The sequence below is a fragment of the Brassica oleracea genome, chromosome C3 (genome assembly GCF_000695525.1).
Source record: "Brassica oleracea var. oleracea cultivar TO1000 chromosome C3, BOL, whole genome shotgun sequence".
Classification (NCBI taxonomy): Eukaryota; Viridiplantae; Streptophyta; class Magnoliopsida; order Brassicales; family Brassicaceae; genus Brassica; species Brassica oleracea.
This window is the reverse complement of record NC_027750.1, coordinates 1,408,085-1,430,354: the sequence shown is the minus strand read 5'-3', so window position 1 is coordinate 1,430,354 and position 22,270 is coordinate 1,408,085. Positions and strand designations below refer to the sequence as shown.

Below are 22,270 nucleotides of genomic sequence, written 5' to 3'. Positions count from 1 at the left end.
GGGGGGGGGGGGGGGTGTTGCTCTCTCGTGTTCGTAGTGTGATCTCTTCCTCGTTTGGTGAACTCGACGGTACGAGCTTCTCTCCTGCCAAGACCTAGACTGAGATTTGTAGGGTCTTAGCTGTTCCCTTTCTCGTATTTCTCTATCACTTCTCCCTACACGATTGTAATCATTGTTTGAGGCCGAGAATTAGAATGCAGCTTGGCCTACCTGCTCTCTGTTCCGCGGGTTCTGATTGCTTGGCTTTGGTGTTACGGAGAAACCTCTGTTAGATCCAAGCTCCTGCTCTGACCTGCGAGTAGCCTGACTATGTTCGCCTTCTTGTCTTGCTTTGGCTGCTTTCGCCTCTGCTCTGGCTACAAGGCACTCTTTCAGCTCATGATCTAGTCGGAGGCATTTAGTACAATGTTTATCCAGTCTTTCATAGATTAGAGTGGTGGAGGCTTCATCCCCATTGGGGTACTCCACAACAGAGCTGGTAATCAGTGGGAGCATGCCATTGACGTGAACTCTCATTCTTGCTGTGAGCGAGGTAATCTCCGCCTTTTCATATAAGCCGATATCTTGTCCTATGCATTTAATTGTTTCCTCTGTCCAGAGGTGCACCGGGAGCCCTTGCATCTTGATCCAAAACGGAATTAGCAAAGAGAAAGTAGGGGAAACAGTTGGCTCCCAGCGCTGCAGGATTACCATCCATCGCGCATAGTGATATGGGCGTTGATCTAGCACCGCCAGTAGATCTGATTCCAGCTCAAATTGGAATTGAAACAAACCATTTCCCAAGTCTGAACCCACTGGTTTAAACTCTGTCTTCCAATGTTCAGTGAAGAATGGAATTAACGACCAAACCTTTTGCACAGTTTTGTTTGTCACTTGCCCAATGAGCGTTAGCGAATGTTTACATAGCAGGTCTGAGTTGTCTGGTAAAGGGACTTTAACCCTTGTTGTGCGTGAAGGCTGTTGCGATTCAAGGCTTACGCCCTTGCCCTTCTCTGCCGATGAGATTCTTCTATGAGACATAGCTGTTTCTTTTGAGTTGAGCTGTCTAGAAACTTCGGGGTTACAGACCACTTTTACCCCCGCTTGAGGGATTCCCCCGCCGCTGGTTGTTGATTGGGGTTGATAGTTGCCTTTAGTGGACTCTGTTACTTTCGTTGAGGCTGACTGTTACTCTTGTATCACGTTTCCGCCACGTTACTATAATTGTTATCGGGATTCCCCAGTAATCTACTATCCACCCATAGAGCTCTAGGTTATCGTTGACCTTCCTGCTCCATGTTTCTCAGATGCTTTCTGATAGCTATGGTCTTGAGAGTTGTAGCTGTCCATCGTCTTCGTCTTGGTGTCGTTTCCAGGGAGGAGCGCTGGCTGCATCGGTCCCTCCGACCACCGTCGGGGAAGAACCCGGCGTGTAATACAGCAAGACTTCGCTCGGACCAGTAGATACTTCTAAAAGAGGGAACAATTCGAATATGCTACGAATTATCTATCGGTCAGAAGGCTAAGATCTTAAACCCTCCTTTTCAACATAACGGTTAATAACTCTTCTCGTAAAAAGTGTTTGGGAGCGTTTTCATTTCATATTTTCATGACTTCTTTTGAATTGATTTCGGTGTATATGTACACATACTTAAAACTAAATATTATGTAACTTTAAAACATATATGTAGAGGTTGTGATTTGTGAACTAATAAAAATCATTGAATTAAAAATAAATGAAATAGTAAAAATAGAATACATCAAAAAAATAATAAAGTTCATTTTATTCATTCATTAACAAATTTGTTAAAGAACAGTTTGACTTCCATTCTATTAAAGTAAATTAATCACATAAAAATTATAATCGAGTTGCTCAATAAACGGTTGTTCAGAATATTGATATTTTTGGGTCCCAGCACGAGGCGTTTCCTCTTACATTGGCATCGCATGATGAGCGTTTTTCAAAAGACTCTGACCACTATTTTATCAGAAAAGCTCTCCACTATCTTTTTTTCTTCAACCTACAAAAAATTTGTTAATGAATGAATAAATATATTTGCTTTTTTTTACATTTCTCTTTCCGGAAAAAAATTCATTTTTCTGTATCCAACTCTTTTTTGAGTTTTACCACAAATACCAAGACTTTAATTTCTCTAACCAGAAAAGCTCTCCACTATCGTTTTTCTTGAACCTACAAAAAAAAATCTATTTGCGTTTTACATTTCTCTTTCCGAAAAACTTCATTTTTCTCTACAGTACTCTTTAAAGTTTTTACCACAAATACCATCCACCATCTTTTATCCAACGTACCAAAAAAAAGAACGGTGCCTTTTATGTTCTTTTTATTTTGCTTAGCTATATATTTATATTAATAATTAATAATAACCTTTAAATCACTAAGTATAATTTGAACCCAAAAAAAAAACCAAGTATAAAGTTTCCTGAAAGTCTGAGCCAGAAAATAAGATATTCTTCCTAAAATCCCTAAAGACAAAAGTATCGATCTTATCAAAGTCCATGGAGAGATCCGAACCTTCTTCTCGTATGATCGCTTTTCTCAACGCCTCGATGGAGAGATTCGAATCTTCTTCTAGGGTTTCTGCTCCGTACACGGTGAGTTTTTCTTCTCCGCGCATCTAACGGCGTCGTCACTCTGTTTTTCTTTTCTCTCAAAACTATCTTTCATCTCTTGCTTCCGGCGGTCTTCTCCGGCTCGAGAGAAGGCCTCCCTCTCCCTCTCCTTCTTTGCTTTTGATTATTGTTCGAGCTTCAAAGACCCGCTGTTTATCTCTTCCCAAACTCAGTGCATGTTTCTTCTCTATCTCTCTTACCCAAGTCTTCTCCTAACTCTTTTGTTCCTGTTTGTTTTTGTCGGCGATTGTTCTGTTCTGGTCCCCAATCTTTTTCGGTTTTTAAATTAATATACATATATATATATATATTATTTTTTAAAGGATTCTAATTACATTTTCTTATAAATATAGGGGAAGAGGACTTTGTACGGTGATAAGTATGTCGACGTTATGAAGTCGCACTATGATTACTACAAAAGCAGGTAAATAGATTTCTGTTTTTTTTTTCCTTTGCTTTTTGGAGATTTTGTGTAATGTTGATAGATACCAATAAATATTCTATTATTTGGTTTAGATTGAATAGCTATATTATTTGGTCTAGCTAATGTATGTGTATATTTATATTATGATTCTGATGTAAAGACGTGAAGTAATAAAAGATAAATACCTTCACTTTCAAATGTGTTTGCTAATTGATTCTATTGAACAATTAGGATAAGGATCGGTGTTGAAGGGTACAGTACTTCCCTTAAACCTATTGATCTCTACCGGGCTTTGGAGAGTCTTTTCAAGACATGTGGAGAAGTCCACAACATCCAGATTCGCAGAGATCCAGTGACAAATGCACTCCAGAGGTCGTGCATTGTTATCCTTCGTGGAGAAGGCGCAGGAGACAAAGCCTTGCAACTCAATGGAAGTGACGTTGGAGGAAGTAAGATTGTCGTTACGAGTTTGCCTCCAGAACTCAGTGAACTCAGCACTGGGTTGAGTACTGATGTACTCGCTGCTAGGAGGGTGGCACATAATCGAAGAAAGCGGTAAGTTATTATTTATGCTGTTGACATTTTCGGCTTATGTAAGTTGTGTAAACAATATAATACAATGCATTTTTTTTACTCTTGCAGTAGCGAAGGCATATCCGTTACTGGATATGACACTTCACTTACTAAAGATGATTTGAAGAATGCTTTGACTAACCATTTCTCCACATGTGGCGAGATTACCGACGTTTTCGTTCTTAACAGGTTAGAAGTTAGAACTTTTCTCTAGTTTGTTACAAACCCCAATTCGCTTAGTTTCCTTTCTTTTATCTTTTTCTTTGCAGCCGTGCCCTGGTCTACTTCTACGGACTAGGCTCCAACAACCGAGCGGTTCAGCTGTCTGGAACCGACCTAGGAGGCTGCACACTGGTGGTCAAAGCCTTGCCCTATCCAAAACCCAAAGGTAGTGCCTGGACCCGTTTGCGTTACCGTTTCAGGTCAGCCACTCTCTCAACGATCACTGGGTGGGCACATCAGATGTGAGAGGAATTCTGGTTTAGTATTTTATTTTATGAATTTCGGCTTGTTTGCTTGTTCTGTTTAGTACCCAAAAAAAACTTATATTTCGGATGTGTTTGATTACTACAAAAAAAAACTTATATTTCGGATGTTTGATTACTACAAAAAAACTTATATTTCGGATATGTTTGATTACTACAAAAAAACTTATATTTCGGATATGTTTGATTACTACAAAAAAACTTATATTTCGGATATGTTTGATTACTACAAAAAAACTTATATTTCGGATATGTTTGATTACTACAAAAAAACTTATATTTCGGATATGTTTGATTACTACAAAAAAACTTATATTTCGGATATGTTTGATTACTACAAAAAAACTTATATTTCGGATATGTTTGATTACTACAAAAAAACTTATATTTCGGATATGTTTGATTACTACAAAAAAACTTATATTTCGGATATGTTTAATTGCTTCTCTTTAGCTTAAATTCACATGGACTGTTTTTTAATCATTTGATTATAACAGAGAATGTAGAACTTATAAGAGTTTTCTCGACCGACTTTATCTTATTGTGTCCAAGAAAGAATTTATCGTTGGAGAATTATTTACGAATCACTCATCTATAACGACAACAAAAACCGCCTAACATGTAAATAAATTATCAACAATCATGACAGTTCTTGTGTGATGATATCAACGACATATTAAATTTACATTCGAAGTTTAGGAGAGACAAATCATAAATAATCAAGCAGTCTTGTTCCACGATGAGCTCTGCTAAATACGAATGTTCAATCCTTTTTTCGTCCTATGAAATAGATGTCCTTGGGTGGGTTGATGATAGATCAACTAAGTTTATTCGTGGGCAGTATGGGCCTGAGAAATACTTGCCCAGAAGCTATTTTTGGCCCTTTGTATTTTTTTTGTAAAAATCTTAAAACGCTGAAACAGCTCAAGTGTCGAACCCGATTAGTAACCGGCGGTTCTAATAGAGCTACATAAGAATGTGCCGTGTGATGATAAGGTTGTAGCTCACCAAAGAGAAGAGGTATCTCTCCGTACAAATCACAAGCAAAGACAAATCAGACCCTACCGCCACCGGTTCATCAATTCATCACACAATCGCTCGAAACTCCATCCACCAATTACTTCCTCAGGCGCATTGTCACGTGAATATCTCCCTCTTCAACTCCATTTCTCACTTGCTTCTCGCTTATTCGTTGGTTTGGTAAATTGAATGTGGTTTAACCACATGATCATATTAATTTATATTAGTATTGTAGTTCTATGTCCATATATAATTCAAATTTGGTAAAATACACGTTAACAGAAAATAAAACATCTATAGGTTTTTAAATCACGATTGGACTCAATGTGGGTTGGTCAAGTTAGGTTGCTTACAAAATTCTATTATATTGCAAAAAGAAAGGGGTGTTGTGTATATATTAATTATATACTAGTTTTAAGGAACGCTTTGCATGGGCAAACACATATAAAATAGTATAATTCCGTATAAGAAATATGTTACGAATCCTAAATTGTTTTAAAGTTGCATGGAAGGGTTTATAGTATATCATCAAACTGACTTGTTCGTTGCATAAAACATTGGGTTAATTAGGTGAATATACAAGCGGTTAAGTTTTGCTCAGAAAAAAAAAGTTTTTTCTCAGAACTATTTAATACTCCTCAAAAACATGTAGCATAGGAAACTAACAGAAAAAGATAGCATTGGGCGTCAAATTGTATATATAGTTATATACACAACTCCTCAAAACATGTACCATAGATAAGATCAAATAAATGGAAAATAAAATCTGTATAATTAATTTAGTAGGGCAGAGAGGAGAAACATAATTTAGGAAAAAGAATGAGATGCCACAAAATATTTTACATCGTAATTATAATAACAATAATGTGGGTATATATGCATGACTTCAATTATTGAAAGTAGCCTAAAAGCATGACACTCCTGTCCATTTTTTTGAGGATATCCGCGTCCCACGCGTGTGGGGACATCCTCTTTGTATGCATGGAAACTTCGCTCTCGGATAAAACTTTGTAACTTCTAAAAAAACAAGATATATAGCAGTATATGCGTACAATGAATATCGTGACAAAAAAAATGCGTACAAGGAATATAGTATGTTTTCTTTAACGGCATCAACCTTTTTTTTTCTGAAACTTAATCGGTTAATCATGTATTCATGTTACAAAATAGTGAAGGGAAACTTGTCGCTATAAAGTGATAGATTTTAAGAAGTCAAAACTAGTTTATGTAACAATAAGCGGCAGATATTGCTCCTTGAATTTTGTTAAGTACGTAATAAAATGTGGCAAAATCATGAATGATGTTGGGTAAGAACACATTAATCAAGTTCTTCTAGGACCATTGGCCATTGCCATGGTGATTAAAGCATTGAGCCCATAACAATTTGGTCAAACATTTTTAAACAAAAAGGAAAAAATATTGGTTAAACTAAAAAGAAATCAATTTGATTGAGTGTTTTCGTGACCGTTTGATGGGTCATCGTTTTCACGTTTTAATTTATCTTACCCTTGTCATTAAGTATCATCCTTAATCATTATGTCGTATTCGTTGCTATGTAGTTGTATGTGCAACCCTAATCATGAGTCTCTGATGCTGAATTCTAACGAAAATCAATCTGATTTCGATGCAGCATTAAACGGTAATTACTATGTCAGCCGTCACTATGTCCTTTTTTAACTTCCAATTATTTTTTCTTGTTTTTTCTTCAACAACTCTCAACTTTTCTTTTAAATCTCTTAAAAGTTCCTAAACCATAAAGTCAAAATCGCCATCATTAACGTATGACCAAGAATCACTCTGGCTGGTCAATCTAATTATGGTTTTCAATGATTTTCAACAAACAGTCTAATTCTTCCAAAGAAATTCACTAATTCCTTAATGGTTTACTATACTTATAGTTCAATGGAATACTTGGGATAAGGTAAGAATACTAACATGAAATTCTTTCAAAATAATCCGATGTTATACGTTCGATGACTGGATAGTACTGATGAACTACATACGAGAGTCCGATATATTCACAATTGGTCGCATATTCAAATGTGTAGTTGTATTTATCCAAATTATCTGTTATATAGGTGTGAATGCTATCTTTACATTTGGAAGGTATTTGAAATGGTAGAGTTTGCACATTGCATCTGCGAATTTCGTGATTTTTTTTTGTTTTCTATTAGAGTAAAAGTTCATACCATTTTCTCAAGATTCGACTTTCATCTTGCAAATACAAAGATAAAGGATTAACATTCCCCTTATTTTTATATATAGAGATAATATAATGACATAAACACATAAGGCGCTAGACTCGTGTAAAATAGGAATATATTTATATGCATTTACGTGCGTATGTGAATCGGCAGTTGTCGGTCATGTCTAACTCCTAAACTCTATATCACATTATGTATGTATATATATTTATTCAGTATATTAGATGGAGATGATTATATTCAATTAATGTTTGGTAAAAAGTAAACCATAAACTTAATGTTTGGTAAAAAGTAAACCATAAACTTGTTTTTATGCGAGACGATATACTATAACATTATTATTAATTAATTAAGTATACTGAGCCTCTGGAGATAAATAAGTGGGGCTTCACTTCATGACCATAAGGCCAAAACAGATCTTCTTGTTTCTTTCTTTCTCTCTCAAATTCTTATTTCCTTCATAAGAGATGGAACCAGCTTTGTATCTAGGTGACAATACTAACAAGTTCTCTTTTCTGGAGAAGCCCTCGAAGATTCCTAATAATCCCTCTGCCTCATCGACCTCTACTTTTTTTTTTTTGTATAATAAAATCGACCTCTACTTCCGACAAGAATATTGGGTTCAACATGGGTTTGGATGTACTTGGTTTTGGTAGTCAGAGATCGTTGTCATCCTCTTCTTCCCCGTCGGTAGAAGATGAGAAGAAGTATAAGAGTAAACTAACACAAAGAGCAAATTATTCTGATGGAGTTAGGGTTTCATCTTCCGTTGATCCGTCACTACAGCTTCAGCTTCACTTACCTTGGATCCCTGAGAACAGTAAGGGTTTTAGTTTGTAAACAAAAAAATGGGGCATAAGAATCAACTAGTTTACCGTAGTTATATTGTGTGGTTATGCGTACCCACAAAAGAAAACATACCGTATATTTTCACGAAAAACAAAAACAAAACATTTGAAATTTATTAGTATCCCTTAATATGGCTTATGTTTTACGATTTTCTTAGTATAATGTACATACTTATTATAATTAATGTGTCGGTGGGATGTTGAAATCATTTTCCAAATATGCCTTGACTGATTTGTGACAAGAAAGAAAACCAAGGTTTTGTAGAAAACGAAAATCAAATGTAATGTTGAAATTACAAAACTAATCGGTTATTCCACGACCGGCCGATAATTAGTTTTGATTTCAGCTTAAAGTCATTGTTAATGTAAAACAATCTCTCAGGAGCACCTACGGTGGCAGAGCCTAGTATGCCAGTGTCCCCTCCGGATAGTGTAACGTCGTCGTTTCGATTAGATTTTGGGATTAAGAGTTATGGTTATGAGAAAAGAAATAATAAAAGAGATATGGAAGATGAGGTTGAAAAATCTACTTCAAGAGCCAGCAACGAAGACAACGATGACGAAAATGGAGCCATCAGAAAAAAAAACTGAGGCTCTCTAAAGATCAATCTGCATTTCTTGAAGACAGCTTCAAAGAACACAACACCCTTAATCCTGTTGGTCTCACCATTATTTTTTACATTTTGTGAATTTTATTGAGATTTTTTGTGTTTCAAATCAAATCTTATCATTTTATTGTTTATCTTATGTAAAATATAAACATTGCAGAAGCAAAAGATTGCGTTGGCAAAGCAGTTAAATCTTCGTCCTCGTCAGGTTGAAGTTTGGTTTCAAAACAGACGAGCGAGGTTAGCTTATGTCACTATAGCTTAATTCATTTTCTTTTTATGAAATAGTATTTTTTATGCAAGATACTATTTTTTTTTTTTTTGACGAAAGCAAGATACTATTTTTCTCCTATTTTTTTGTGATGATCATTAATTTCTGAAAAAGGAATGAGGACGACATGCATGATGCATCACGAGTAATAATAACACATTGTCGCTTGTCTGTTCTTGTCATTTTTCGTGCAAAAGTAGCATTTCACTTATGCCACCATTTCCGTCTATAATTTGTTTATTCTGACTTACTGATAACAAGAAAGTAAATAATAACTCTTCATATATAATTTAACCAAATATCACAACTACTCTATTTAATGAATATACGGCGTCAAAAAATACAAGTATATGAAAAAAAAATTGAACATTGAAATCAAGAAGGCAATCTTGAACATACAAAACTTCTTTTAGCACTTGGTGAGTTTTTGATCTCTTATAAAAAGTTATAAGTATATCTTAATTCTTAATCATGTTTATAAAAAATGCTATATGTTCCCTTAGAGTTGCTCCTTTGCCTGAATTCAGTGCCTTGTAGTACAATATACCAATAAGCAACATGTGTTTATGTTTATGTAATTGACAAATGGGAATAGGACAAAGTTGAAGCAAACGGAAGTGGATTGTGAATACCTAAAGAAATGTTGTGAGTCACTAACCGACGAAAACCGGAGGCTTCAGAAAGAGGTTAAAGAATTGAGAGCTTTGAAGACTTCTTCTCCTTTCTACATGCAACGTCCGGCCACCACTCTCACTATGTGCCCTTCTTGCGAACGTGTTGCCACCTCATCATCACAACCATCCACGTCAGCAGCACATATAGACTTGTCCACGTCATCATTTCATAGTCCTTTGATTCCGGTTAAACCTGGACCGGCCAAACAAGTTTCGTGAAAGCACGTGCGAAATAAATGGTTGAGTGGTTACAGTTTGAGCAAATGGACCGTCTCCTATTTTAAAAGACGACTAGCGAACGATTATCCGGTTAGTATTTTGTTTTCTTTTGGATTTTGGTACTGTTTCTGGTTGTAGGACCGGGTAAACAGATGGAGGAAAAGGGTTGACATGTTTATTGAGTGAAAGACAAGCGAACAAAATATATGGTTTGATTTATCCATATTTTGTAAAGTAGTATACTCTATTTAAGCAAAATGGTGAATATATCATTTATACAATACTATCATTTATCGGATTTATTGAGGATCTCCAAGAATGTTGAGATGTTCGTATTGGTCTTTCTAGCAACGAAATGTCATTCGCTACTTTTTCACTAAATAAAGCTATTTTGTACGATGGTTGAGTCTCGTACTGCGTACTTCAGTTTTCAGATATTTCCAGCTTTCTTCAATTTTTAAGCATTCCTTAAATTAATTTCTACACAAACATAAACACATTGTATCTACTTTTCCCAATCTCCAACCAAATAGTCACATGTCCCATATTAACTCCTACATTAATACATGATGAAATAGGTAATAAGAAGTCACGTGGAGAACAACTGCACCAGGTTGGATCCAATCGCACTGAACTCATAAAAGCATTAGACTTAATGGACTTTTTAACGAGCTTTCTTCCTAGTAAAAAAAAGTCCAAACATCCCATGTGAGACGTCGTGACCAAACCCACTCTCTTCAGATCCTATATTTTATTTTCCGAAACGTAAAGTACTTGTCGGAACTGTCGGTGGTCGACAATCTCTCAAATCCATGCTTCCGTATGCAAAGTCTTGCGTTTACATTTACATTATTCCTAAATCCAAAACTTTATTTCAATAACAAAAAATAACGATGTTCCACCTCATAATACATGTAATTAAAAAAGTCAAAAATTATTCTCAATTTAGATCATCGATCAAACATATGTAACAGCGATTATTGGAATCAAAATATCAATATGTAACTTCTCTCTTTGGAGCTAAGTATAGTAACCGTGGTAACAAAAGCATTTACAATAAATAGTAGCAAAGATATAAGAGAGTAAATCATACTTTTCATCTTTTTTACTCTAAACATTCTATAATCAACTAAAAACAATCAAACAGAAGAAAGAAAAGTATTGAGAGATCAAACAAATGTTCGAGATGGAAAAAACCTTTTTAAGGATTCCGTCGTGTTTGGCCAAGCTGATTGAGTTTGACAAGCAGCTCAGCATATAGGATCTCGTTCCAAGAGTCCGGAACTCCAGGGAGGCACCAGTGGCTACAATCTTGGTACAGCAACGGCGTTTTCTTCTCTTTATCCGATAAGCTTTGCTTCCGGTACACGGACGGGTGACCATCCTTTCTGTAGTCAGTTAATCTAGTGATGTTAAGATACGTGACGGGCGTTCTCATACCCTTCAACACTCTCTCCAGCACCTTCATTTTATCCGGGTACGGTGTCAGGTACGTCTCGTTCTTGATCGGTTCCGTCTCGCTATCGCAAGCTCCTCCCGAGTTCCATTGTCCACCGCTGAAATGCGAAGCGGAGTAGCCCCGGAAGAAAACAAGAGACTTGTTAGGATTCACATTCTTCTCTACCCATCGACCCCATGTGGTCAACGCTTTACGGAAAGCTTCATGTACAGCGAGCTCGTGATACACATTGCTCCCTTCTTGATAATAATCCTCCCTTTAAAAATTAATAATATCAGTTCTACATTACACAATACAAAGACAAAGCAACTCACATTATAGATTAAAGGGAGTTGTCTTTTTTACCCTTTGGATGTTTTCTCGTGAGTCCACCAATGTCCGGTATTAAAGACAATAATATCAGCTCCTTTGTACTGCTCTGAAGACTTCCCAACCAAATCAAGCCTTAGCGTCTCCTTCTTTGTTCCCTTCTTGTCAACAATCTCATTTTCTTGAACCAAGAACGGTGAAACAAAGAACTCCACCGTGCAATTATAATCCTATCAAATTAAAAAAAAAAAACATTTAAAAAAAAATGAATTGTTGCAAGAGAAATGAAAAAGCCATTACCTGGAAGACAAAAGAGTACTCAGCCTCCCCACGAAAATGATGTCTACCACTAGCTTCATAGACTTTACTCTCATCTTTAACCGATCCTTTAAGCATACAAACCAGAGACTCCCACATGTTCCTATTCAGAGAATCCCCCACGAACACTAGCCTTCTTCCTCTAAGCATCTCCAGCATAATACCTCCATTTAACCTTCATTTTCATTACATATATTTATTAATCATATATATAATTCAAAATACTAAATTACACTAACGTCGTTTACCTCGGTAAACTACATTTCTTAGGTTTCCACTTCAGTTTCTGGAAGTCTTTGTCGGGTCTTCCGTTTGAAATACAGTTGAACTGCTCGTCGATAATATTACACGAACCGGGTTTGTAAAGCGGGTACGAATCGTCCATGATCCATTCACCGTCGAAGAACTCGCAGTCTTTCAGAGACTCACTCCATTTCTTGATCTCTTGTTCCAATAAAGAAACAGAACCGGTTTGCTTTCCCGGTTTAGAAGGAGTTGATGAGGTGGAATTAACCGTCCGATCCGCCACCGACACGGGCGGTGATTTCGCCGGAGACAGAGCTTCGTCGGCTGTCCGTGTCTGATTACTCGATTTTGTCGGAAGCAGAGGTTGCGAAGTATTGGTTTTTGCAACCGGTTTGGTCCGGTTTACGATCGGAGATTCAGAGGTCGCGTTTTTAGCAACCGGAGTTCGATTCTCCGGCGGCGGTGCTTGCAAAGTACTGTTTTTGACGACGGAACTCAAACTTGGGGAAGGAGAAGTGGAGTTAACGGAGACGGGGACGGTGGTGTTAGACGCGGCGTCGCTAGATCTATTGGTGGGGTTCGTTGAAGTGACATTGGGGATTATGTAGGAGAAGATCGAAGAGACGGAAGTGGTTTTTGACGAAGAAGAAGCGGCGGCGGTGGAGAAGGAGGAAGAAGAGAAGATGTTGGAGAACCAAGGAGAGGACGAGTTAGGAGAAGGACTAAAGGCGAAGAAGAGAGTGAAAGAGACGAAGGTGATTACAAACGCGTAAGCGAAAGTTGATGTTTTTTTCGGTTTCACGGCGGAGAAGAAGCTTCTTATTTCTGCTGCGGCGGCGGTTGTTGTTGTTGCGCCGTGAATCGGCATATATTTGACGGCCTCCGACGCCATGTGGAGGGGAAGTGGTGTGTGTGGAGGAGTTCGTGGCGCGTGGGGAGTGTTTAGTGGTTGGGAGAGAGAGAAACAGTGGTTTTGTTTAGGTTTAGAGAGAGAAAAAAAAGTAGGAGAGAAGATGAACTTTTAGAAACAAAGAGAAAGGGGTCGTAGTTATGTCCGAACGACACCGTTAGGAGAATGACTTAAAGTGGAGAGTTATTTACCAAATGCCCCTCGTTTTGAAATTAATTACGGGAATGCCACTATCAAAGTGCGTGTCGGTGGTACGAGATTCGACTTTTTTTTGTTCCTATATCTATGGTCAACTGTGACAAAAAAAAAAAAAAAAAAAATCTATGGTCAACAGGTTAAAGAGGAGAGAAGAGATTAATGTGAATGGTTGGGAAGCTTCTTTACGCACATGTTGCAACTGTGTAATTAATTACTGCTGAGTTGTTCTTATTTGTACTATGATCTAACGTAGGATATTTTCTTTTGTAACTGAAAACTAACGTAGGATATGGCATAGATTCATGTGTTTGCATCTGAATTAAATCGAAATTTATTAGGATCCACGTCGGAATCTATTTTCAATTATCTCTAAATGACTAAATCCATGCTTGTGTAGTTGTATATATCCATATGAGTTTGCTGATTTGAATCTGATTAACTAAAGTCAAAGATCTGGATGGTAACTTTGTTCTTCGATGGAAACCTAGTCAAATCTGTTTTTAATGCAAGTTTATAACATTTTGGCAAAAACTTATATGACTATTCATGATATATACAAATAAAACAGGAAAAGATCAACATGGAGATGATAAAAACAAAATCAAATACGTTGGTACGTTGTTGGCCATAAAGAGCATAACTGATTGGTGGCCACATTGAAAATTCAGTTATAATCCGATTAGCTTATACCAAGGACCTTCTTTTGTGTTATCTTGTCGAGAATGTAAATCTGCGGGGTACAAGATCATAGCGGCAGACGTTTTAACATATTTTCCTTCATTAAAATTCATACCCCATATTAAATGTAGCCACATGTGTTTTGAGTCATCTTCACGGTTTATTGACAGCAGACCTTTCCACTATATCACCAATCAACCTATCTTGTTCTTTACGACCCTTGTCCATGTGTGAAAATTATATACGTAAGAAAATGTAGCTCGGCAATGACTAGATAAAAGCCATGTTTTTTGAGAAAGATAGATAAAAGCCATGTTCATGAGTAAATTTAGCGAGATATGGTTATTCATATGCATCTTATAATATCGAGTGTATCTGGAGGTCCATGAGACTTGACTCTTTTATTTGTTATCGTCTTAGCTAATTTAGGTGGCAGGTTAGGTAGATGAAGAGGAAAGTGCTTGGAGGGCTGGTACCGATGGTGTGATGCCCTTGAAATTAATACAGAAGATTCCAATTTGCGTCTATAAAAGTCTTAAGCGTTTCATAATTCATCTAATATTGTCTTTTAGGATTAAACTAGATCATTTCTCCACGCTATGCGCGGATAATATATTTAAATTTGTTACATTTATTATTTTTATTTGTATGTGAATTTTTATATATTAAATTATATATAACTAATTTTAAATTTTTTTTATATATATTTTTAGTTTGAAGTAAGTATTTCTATTATATGTAACACAATTAGCTAATAAAATATGAAGAATCAAGTCCAAGATTTTAGAGTTATGTAAAAAATAATAATTATGTATAGAACATAAATGATCTTAGTTTAAAAGATCGGAATCTCATCTCGAATAAATTCACAAAAAGAAAAAGTACTCCAATAACCTACTTAAAATATCAAACCTCCTTTTCAAAAAAAAAAGCATACTTAATAATATTTTTTTACGTGTAATAGTTGAAAACTGACAATTGAATATCGATCTAGAATATTATTTTAATATATCTAATGGTAAATATTAATTGTAATAAACATATTTTGAATTTTGTAATATTACATGAATTATGAGTCTTTAAAATCTAAAATCTATTTTATTAACATAATATATTTTTTATTCATTTATTATTTTGACGTTACAAAATATTGCTTTAGTTTTATTTGTATATTAATTTTTTAATAATTTAGTTCTTTTTAAGTAATTTTAAAATTATCAAGAATATAATATATTTAAAATTATTTATTTAAATATATCCAAATATGATGTCTCATTTTTATGTGTGTTTGCGTTGAGCATATTTAATTTGTAGTTTGTATATTTAATAACACCTTGTTGTGTGCCATTATATGGTTTTAATAAATGTGTTGTCATTTCATTTTTATTACTACTAACATGATTTTTTAGTGATTAATGATAATTTATTTTTAACGTTATGATTTATATTTTATCGTATATTTTCTAACTCTTCATGCTGACACTTTTTTTAGAATTATTTTATTTAGATAATAGGTTTAAAGATGTAAATAAAACTGTGTATGTTGTAAATTTAGACTTTTTGTGTAATTGAGCACTATCAATTATGGAAATTTTATTATGATTTTATTTTACTAAATCTTTCTTTCTGTGTATAAATTTTGTTTTATTTTGTATTTTACAATTTTATTGCCATATTCTTTAATTGCAGAGAATTGTTATTTCCAATTTTTGTTTCATATACCTTAAAAGTCTTCGATTGATTTTTGTTTATTTTCTTTCTCCAATTATAATGTACAGTTCGACTTTTTTTTTTTTTGGGATCAAACTACTAATATCATCAGATAGAAAAATTTAAACTCCAAGAATGGAGTGAGTATTTGTGCTAGAGAAAACTGATTTATCCACTAATATAGTGAGATATTATAATATTAGAAGGTATGGAAACTCTTCTATGTTGTCCTACGCTGGACATAATTAAGTTGTTGTCAATTGATTCTATATTTGTGATAACTGGAAATACATCTTTATGTCTTCCTTACATCATCCTTAATTGGTTTACGGTTCAACCATTTCTAATATACTGAAAGTGACATAATATTAGATGTAGATTATCTCCTTCCAATTAGTAATGCACAGAATGAAAGAAATTCAAGGTAAGACCACTTTACAATTTTGTCCTCATCTCTATATAGAGTTAGTTTATAGATTACTCTATCAGTTTCAAAATGTAATCAGTTTTAATTAAAATCTGTAGTATATAAAAGTTATTACTTTAGAAAACTGTCATTTAATATAAAAATTTAATCCATTACACAGTAATTTACATAATTTAATTGGCCACACAATATCCAAGAAATATAAAGTTACATTGAAATATAAAAACAATTTATATAGTGAAACAAAAAATACTTTTAAACCATTAAATTATAAAACAAATGGAATATTCAAATTATATTGAAACATTAGAATAGTAAGAATCAGAAAAGCTGAAATCTCAACGTCGGTCATGCCTTAGACCATCTCTAATGTATTCCTCTATTTTTTCTCTAAAATAGAGGAATTTCATAATAGAGATGGATTTGTCTCCGAAATATTTAACTATTTTCTCTCCTAAAAAAGAATATTCTTGATATACTCTTTTCTAAGTTTACAAATAATATTTTTTATTTGTGCAAGTTAAAAACCAGCCCAATTTATTTTAGTATTATATAAAATTATGATATTATTTACACTAAATATTTATTTACAAACTACTATGTAAATTAAAAAATATATAATTATATTTATATAAATAATATATTTCACTAAAAAAATATTTCCGGTTATAATTTTTTAAGTAAAAAGTTAAAGGTTCATTTTGTAAAAACAAATAGATGAGGTGACAAGGCAAAAATATAGTTTATCTTTGGCCGATTATTTTTGCCTACGTGGACACTCTATCTGAGGCTTATGTCCTCCAGTTTTAGTTAAAATTTGTAATATTTAAAAATTATTACTTTAGAAAATTGTCATTTAATATATAAGTTTAATCAATTACATAGTAATTTACATAATTTAATTGGCCATACAATATCCAATAAGTATAAAGTTACATTGAAATATTAAAACAATTTATATAGTGAAACAAAAAAAATACTTTTAAACCACTATATTATAAAGCAAATGGAATATTCAAATTTATATTGAAAAATTAGAATAGTAAGAATCAGAAAACCTGAAATCTCAACGTCGATCATTTACGTCGGCCATGCCTTAGAGCATCTCCAACCCACCTCTATATTTGTCTCTATAATAGCATTTAGAAGTAAAATCACTCCAACCCTATTCTATTTTCTCTTTAAAGAGATTGCTATTTTCACCTCTATATTTAGAGGAAGAAATAGCATTTAGAAGTAAAATCACTCCAACCTCTATTCTATTTTCTCTTCCGGCTGAAATCTTATGACCGCCACCTACCAGCTCGATGAGCCACTTTTCCGGCAGCATTTGCCACATGACGAAGCATCCCTTATGAGACACAGGCGAAGTATTAACCGTGGCTGAGCCACTGAGGTCATTCACCGTAGACATTGTAATTTTCCCAGTTACGAAAGTATTTTTAATTCCTCTTTCGAGTTTCTTGCATCCCGTTGCTGCGGCGAAATGCTGTGCAGACGATGACACCTTCGATGATCATAATAAATATGGATTAGTATGATTAGTATGGATTAGTATGATCATCATGCATATATATGTTAGCATGGGTCTGAACCCTTTATTTTCTCTATCAATATGTTGGAGACCATATTGTAATCTATTAAACTACAAAAGTGTACATATTTTTTTCTAAAATAGTAGTGATTTGAACCATAAACAATTAAAACTATAATATGTACTCTCAATCTAATTATGGGTCTAAGAAGTTTGAATATGCAATAGCAATTTAATTTGATTTTTCTCTTTCTAGTACTGAATACAAAATAATAATAAAAATTATATAATCCAGATCTGAAAACCATAATTTTATTATAAAGGAATAATTGTGTCTCCTGTAATTATGTATGGATCTCGTGATCGAGTCTTGCATTGACTAATTCTTATGCTTAGTTTGTGACACTGACCTCTGACCTTATTGTCCACAGATTTTAGCAAATCTCACACATGTAATCATGTATCATGAAAAATCTTTAGAATAAACAGTGGAGTCATAGAGACTCGCTTTTCGTAGGAATCCACCTAGAAATATATATATTCTAATTTACCAAAGAGGACTCTGAAAAATCAAACACAAGACTTCTATAAATTTAAAATAAATTTAACCCAATAAATATTATATTATATCATTTATTCTGTTATGTAAAAAGAAGAAATGAAAAAATATGGCAAAATTATCTGCATTATTAACAAATACGTGAAAATTTTCTTTTTTGAATATAAAGTTTTGCATATGTCATCTTTTCAAAACCCGGAACGAAAGCGAAGAAAAACTAACGTTATTTCAACTGAAAAATATACCAAAAATATAAGTGTATCTGTCGTCAAGTAATGGATGCAAACTTGTCAAGTTAGTTCTCACCAGATTATAACCATTGAACGACCCTCCTACTCTTTCTACTCAAATAAAAAATCCGGTAAAAATTGATTGCTTTTGTATCTATGAGATATGTCTTGTTCTTCTCACGTTGATGATATTGTCTCAATTGTTGCAGTAACGTTGGTTGCTTTGTTTGTATGTTTGAGATTTATTTGTATCTGTAAGATTGTGTTGTTCTTGTCCCGATTATTGCAGTAACATTGGGAGGGTTTTTGTTACGGCGTATGACATCAATCTGCCACATGATGATGTCGATGGAGCATTGAGAAAACTCTTCTCAACATGTGGACTGATCACTGATATCTGTATCCGCCAAAGAGATAAAAGACTCTTAAGGTTTGTTGTTAACTTCATGTTTTCACAGTAGGTTTTATTATATCTAACTTTTAATTTTTTTCGCAGGCGTGCCGTTATTTATATCGTGGGAGAAAGTACAGCAGACAAGGCGTTGCAACTTAGTGGAATTGACGTTGGCGGATGAAAGGCCATTGTTAAGCCTTATCCTTTTCCGGAAGCTGCTGGCCGGTACGTAATTTTTTTTATGTTTGAATATTTTTTTAATGTGGTGTTAATATCATCATCTCGTGCCATTGCAGTTCCATTGCCGTTTCTGTTACTGGATATGACAAATTGCTTAGTAAGATTGATATCGAGAGGGCCTTGCGTAAACATTTCTCTTCATGTGGAGAGATAAGTTACGTCAAAATTTCCACCAAGTTTGCTTCAGCTGAATTTGCTATTGTTGGAGAACATGCGCAAGAGAAGGTGTTTGAAGTTGATGGAAGCCACATCAACTTGTTGAGGTTGTTTGTGGGGGAGTAAAGACTTTCCACACAGGGCGTCATTGTCGCATCATACCTAACAGGGGTTTTTAAGTTGCAACGCTCTTAACTGTGATACAATGGAGCCTCTCTCTATCTATTACTTTCTATGCTTTTTTGTTCTTTTTCTTATCTGGATGTTGTCTCGTTTGAATCTCTGGATGTTTAATAATTATTATCTGGTTTTGATAACAAAGCATTTCCATTGAAAAAGAGTCGAATCATGGTTTATTTTTCTTGTTGATAAAACATGTTAATAGTTCTGAAAACACGAGCATTTTCCAAGATATTGAATCAACTTAATCGAGTCCGGTAACTGTTTACGGTTTTCTTCATTCTCTGACCAACCAAAACAGCCCAGACGTTGAGCAGGGCTGTGCCTACACTTAATAAAAAAATGTTGGATTTTGGTCAATAGATTTTGCCGCAAATAAAAATAAAATTTAAATTTATAGTTATTTAATTTATTATTGATATCTCTATAATTATCAATTTTTTTTAGTAATGTTATATATTTGATTAATTAATGTAAACCATTAATGCAGTGGTCCTAATATGATTTTTCTACAGTAGAGAATGACACTATTTTAATAGAATAACTACTAACTATACTGTAATTTTTAGTTCTAGTATTATATTATGAAAAATAAGTTAGAATTTTGAACAATGAGAATTTTTGTAAAAGAAGAACACAACTATAAATAGATAATGTTTTAATTTCATATGGCTGCTTATCCTTGTCAATTTTTTTCCAACTCATCCATCTATCGGATAAACTCTTTCTCATCTCCTCACAAGTCACATCTCTTCCAAAACCTCTCAAAACAAACATATAGTAGATCTCGATCCGCGCAACCGTGCGTAATTTTGTTTTCAATTATTTTTATATAAACATTTTTTTTTCAATTCTAAATTGGTATATATTATAATATATGTGTTTATATCAATTTTTAAAACATAATAAGTTTACAGTATATTTTTTTCATTGAATAGATTGTTTCAAACTTTCACATGTATTTGTATCTTTTTCTATATATATATTTTTGGATTATTATTTCATTAAAATCGTAACTATATATATAAAAAGATTAGTAAAATATTGTTTTATTGTCATATTCAAAGATATTGTAACATTTCACAAATTTAGAAAGTTAATAAAAAATTAAACTTTTCGCTTCATAGATTTATATTATCGAGTAAATAATTAAACATTTAGTTTTTGTTTAATTTTTAAAATAAATTATATAGTTTTAAAAAAAAATTCCATTGATTTAAGGTAGTAAATATTAATCATTGTTAGATAATATGATTTTTGTTATTTAAAAAAGAATTTTTATAATTTTAAAAGTTAACATCGACAAATATTAAAATAATTAACATATGGAGATAAAGTATTATAACATTAAACTATATCTATTTATTTTATACTATCCATAAATCCAATGGATCATCTATTGTTACATCCAATTATGGATAGCCAAATAAAAATTTCTAGTAGGCCCAAAATTTAAATGATAAGATTAGATATTAAATGTAACATGACTTTTTAGGAATATGTACATTAGGTCTATTTTTAAAAAAAAAAATCACACATGAATCAAAGTTGTGACTTCTGTTTTAATATATAAGATTAACTCTGTCACACAAAAAAATATTAAAATATCTCACCAATTTAAAAAAAAAACATCTCACCATGTATCTCTTCTTTTGAAAAATTAAAATAATGGCAGCTCTAGCATCAAACTCTCAAATGCTAAGGAGAGAATGTCACAATAATTACAAGAATGGACATTTTTTAACGAAAGAGCGTTTGGATGTTGTGTGAAGGCTTACAATTATGAAAAGCTTAAGAAGTCACATATAGACAAGGAGTGAGCTAATGATGCCAGATATCATTCGTTCACAGAAACCAAAACTCAGAGAGCTTGGAGCAATCATCAAACAACTAATTCCTTCGTACATCGGTAAATCAAGTAATGAAACAAAGCATACAAATGCTCAAACAGAGAAAGCGTGGAGAACGGATGACACAACTTGAAACAGAGACTGAAAAGAAAAAAGATAGGAATACATCTAGTGAGAATCTATATACTTTTTATGCTATTTGATAATACTCTAGCACTAGGTGATCACCCGCGCCCTGCGCGGAATGAGGAAACTTAAAGAAATTATAAGTTTGAATATATAGATATTAGAAATGTAAAAGTTATAGACACAAATATTACATGTTATTTATGTTAAGGGATTCAACGAAATTGTGGATATGTAAATAAAGTAAGCTTCAAAGTTTTTTAAAACTTGTGTTATTTGTTTTGTGTGATTGAAGTATAGTTCGTGAAAATGAATCTATAAGAGTAAACAAAAACTTATATAAAATTAATTATGAAATAAAGATAAAACGAAATATATGCAATATAATTATTGCTTTCAGAAAATAAAATATGAATATAAGATAAAACGAAACATAGGCGATAAAATAAAATAAAATGTGAAAGCATATCCTATATAATAAGGAAACAAAATAAATAAATAAAAACTAAGAAAACTACGACTACTGTGAAAAGTATCTTCAAAACTCTTCGTTTACAATCCTATAAAGTCCGTCATTGGTGTACTTCTGGTTTTGTTAATGATGATTCAGAAAGAGCGATGTGGTGAGGAGTTGTGTTGCAGACACTGCATATTTATATAGAGTTTTAATGATGAAAACAAATAGCCAAAATTATAGTAGCAAATATTTACTAATTAATATTTTCATACTTGCCGCACAATTTACTTTAAAATTGATCTTTTCACATGTTGTTTTAAAAAACGCAGCTCTCAAATTAGGCAAAATTTGGA

The 22,270-nt window shown here is 33.5% G+C and overlaps 2 protein-coding genes, 1 long non-coding RNA gene and 1 pseudogene across 7 annotated transcripts in view; 3 read left to right on the top strand and 1 right to left on the bottom strand.

Annotated features, from left to right (window-relative positions):
• Window positions 1-4,235, top strand: part of LOC106335779 (nucleolin 1-like) — a 25,878-nt gene extending 21,643 nt beyond the window's left edge. For 2 of the 4 annotated variants that reach the window (XM_013774395.1, XM_013774392.1), the window contains exons 2-5: window positions 2,964-3,034; window positions 3,266-3,589; window positions 3,677-3,796; window positions 3,877-4,235. In XM_013774395.1, the coding sequence (XP_013629849.1) occupies window positions 2,964-3,034; window positions 3,266-3,589; window positions 3,677-3,796; window positions 3,877-4,075 (714 nt within the window). In that variant the 3' untranslated portion in view covers window positions 4,076-4,235. Of the gene's footprint in view, window positions 1-2,394; window positions 2,593-2,963; window positions 3,035-3,265; window positions 3,590-3,676; window positions 3,797-3,876 lie in introns of those variants that run through there. The other 2 variants (XM_013774391.1, XM_013774394.1) reach the window with 2 other exon arrangements.
• A 3,523-nt stretch (window positions 4,236-7,758) lies between these two features.
• Window positions 7,759-10,191, top strand: LOC106331932 (annotated as a pseudogene).
• Window positions 10,192-10,516: 325 nt separating this feature from the next.
• On the bottom strand, window positions 10,517-13,329 carry LOC106336406 (protein trichome birefringence-like). 2 transcript variants are annotated; one of them, XM_013775241.1, is made up of 5 exons: window positions 12,271-13,329; window positions 12,005-12,197; window positions 11,741-11,934; window positions 11,134-11,651; window positions 10,517-10,791 (listed from the first exon to the last, which is right to left on the bottom strand). In XM_013775241.1, exons 1-4 carry the CDS (start codon window positions 13,158-13,160, stop codon window positions 11,138-11,140), a joined length of 1,791 nt encoding a protein of 596 aa, XP_013630695.1. In that variant the 5' UTR covers window positions 13,161-13,329; the 3' UTR covers window positions 10,517-10,791; window positions 11,134-11,137. The 2 variants fall into 2 exon arrangements, with proteins under 2 accessions (XP_013630695.1, XP_013630694.1); XM_013775240.1 differs by lacking the exon at window positions 10,517-10,791 and having other exon boundaries at window positions 10,929-11,651.
• A 5,558-nt stretch (window positions 13,330-18,887) lies between these two features.
• Window positions 18,888-19,430, top strand: LOC106332947. Its single transcript, XR_001268241.1, has 3 exons — window positions 18,888-18,944; window positions 19,011-19,133; window positions 19,205-19,430. It is a non-coding gene; the product is annotated as an uncharacterized LOC106332947 (long non-coding RNA).
• Window positions 19,431-22,270: the final 2,840 nt, after the last annotated feature.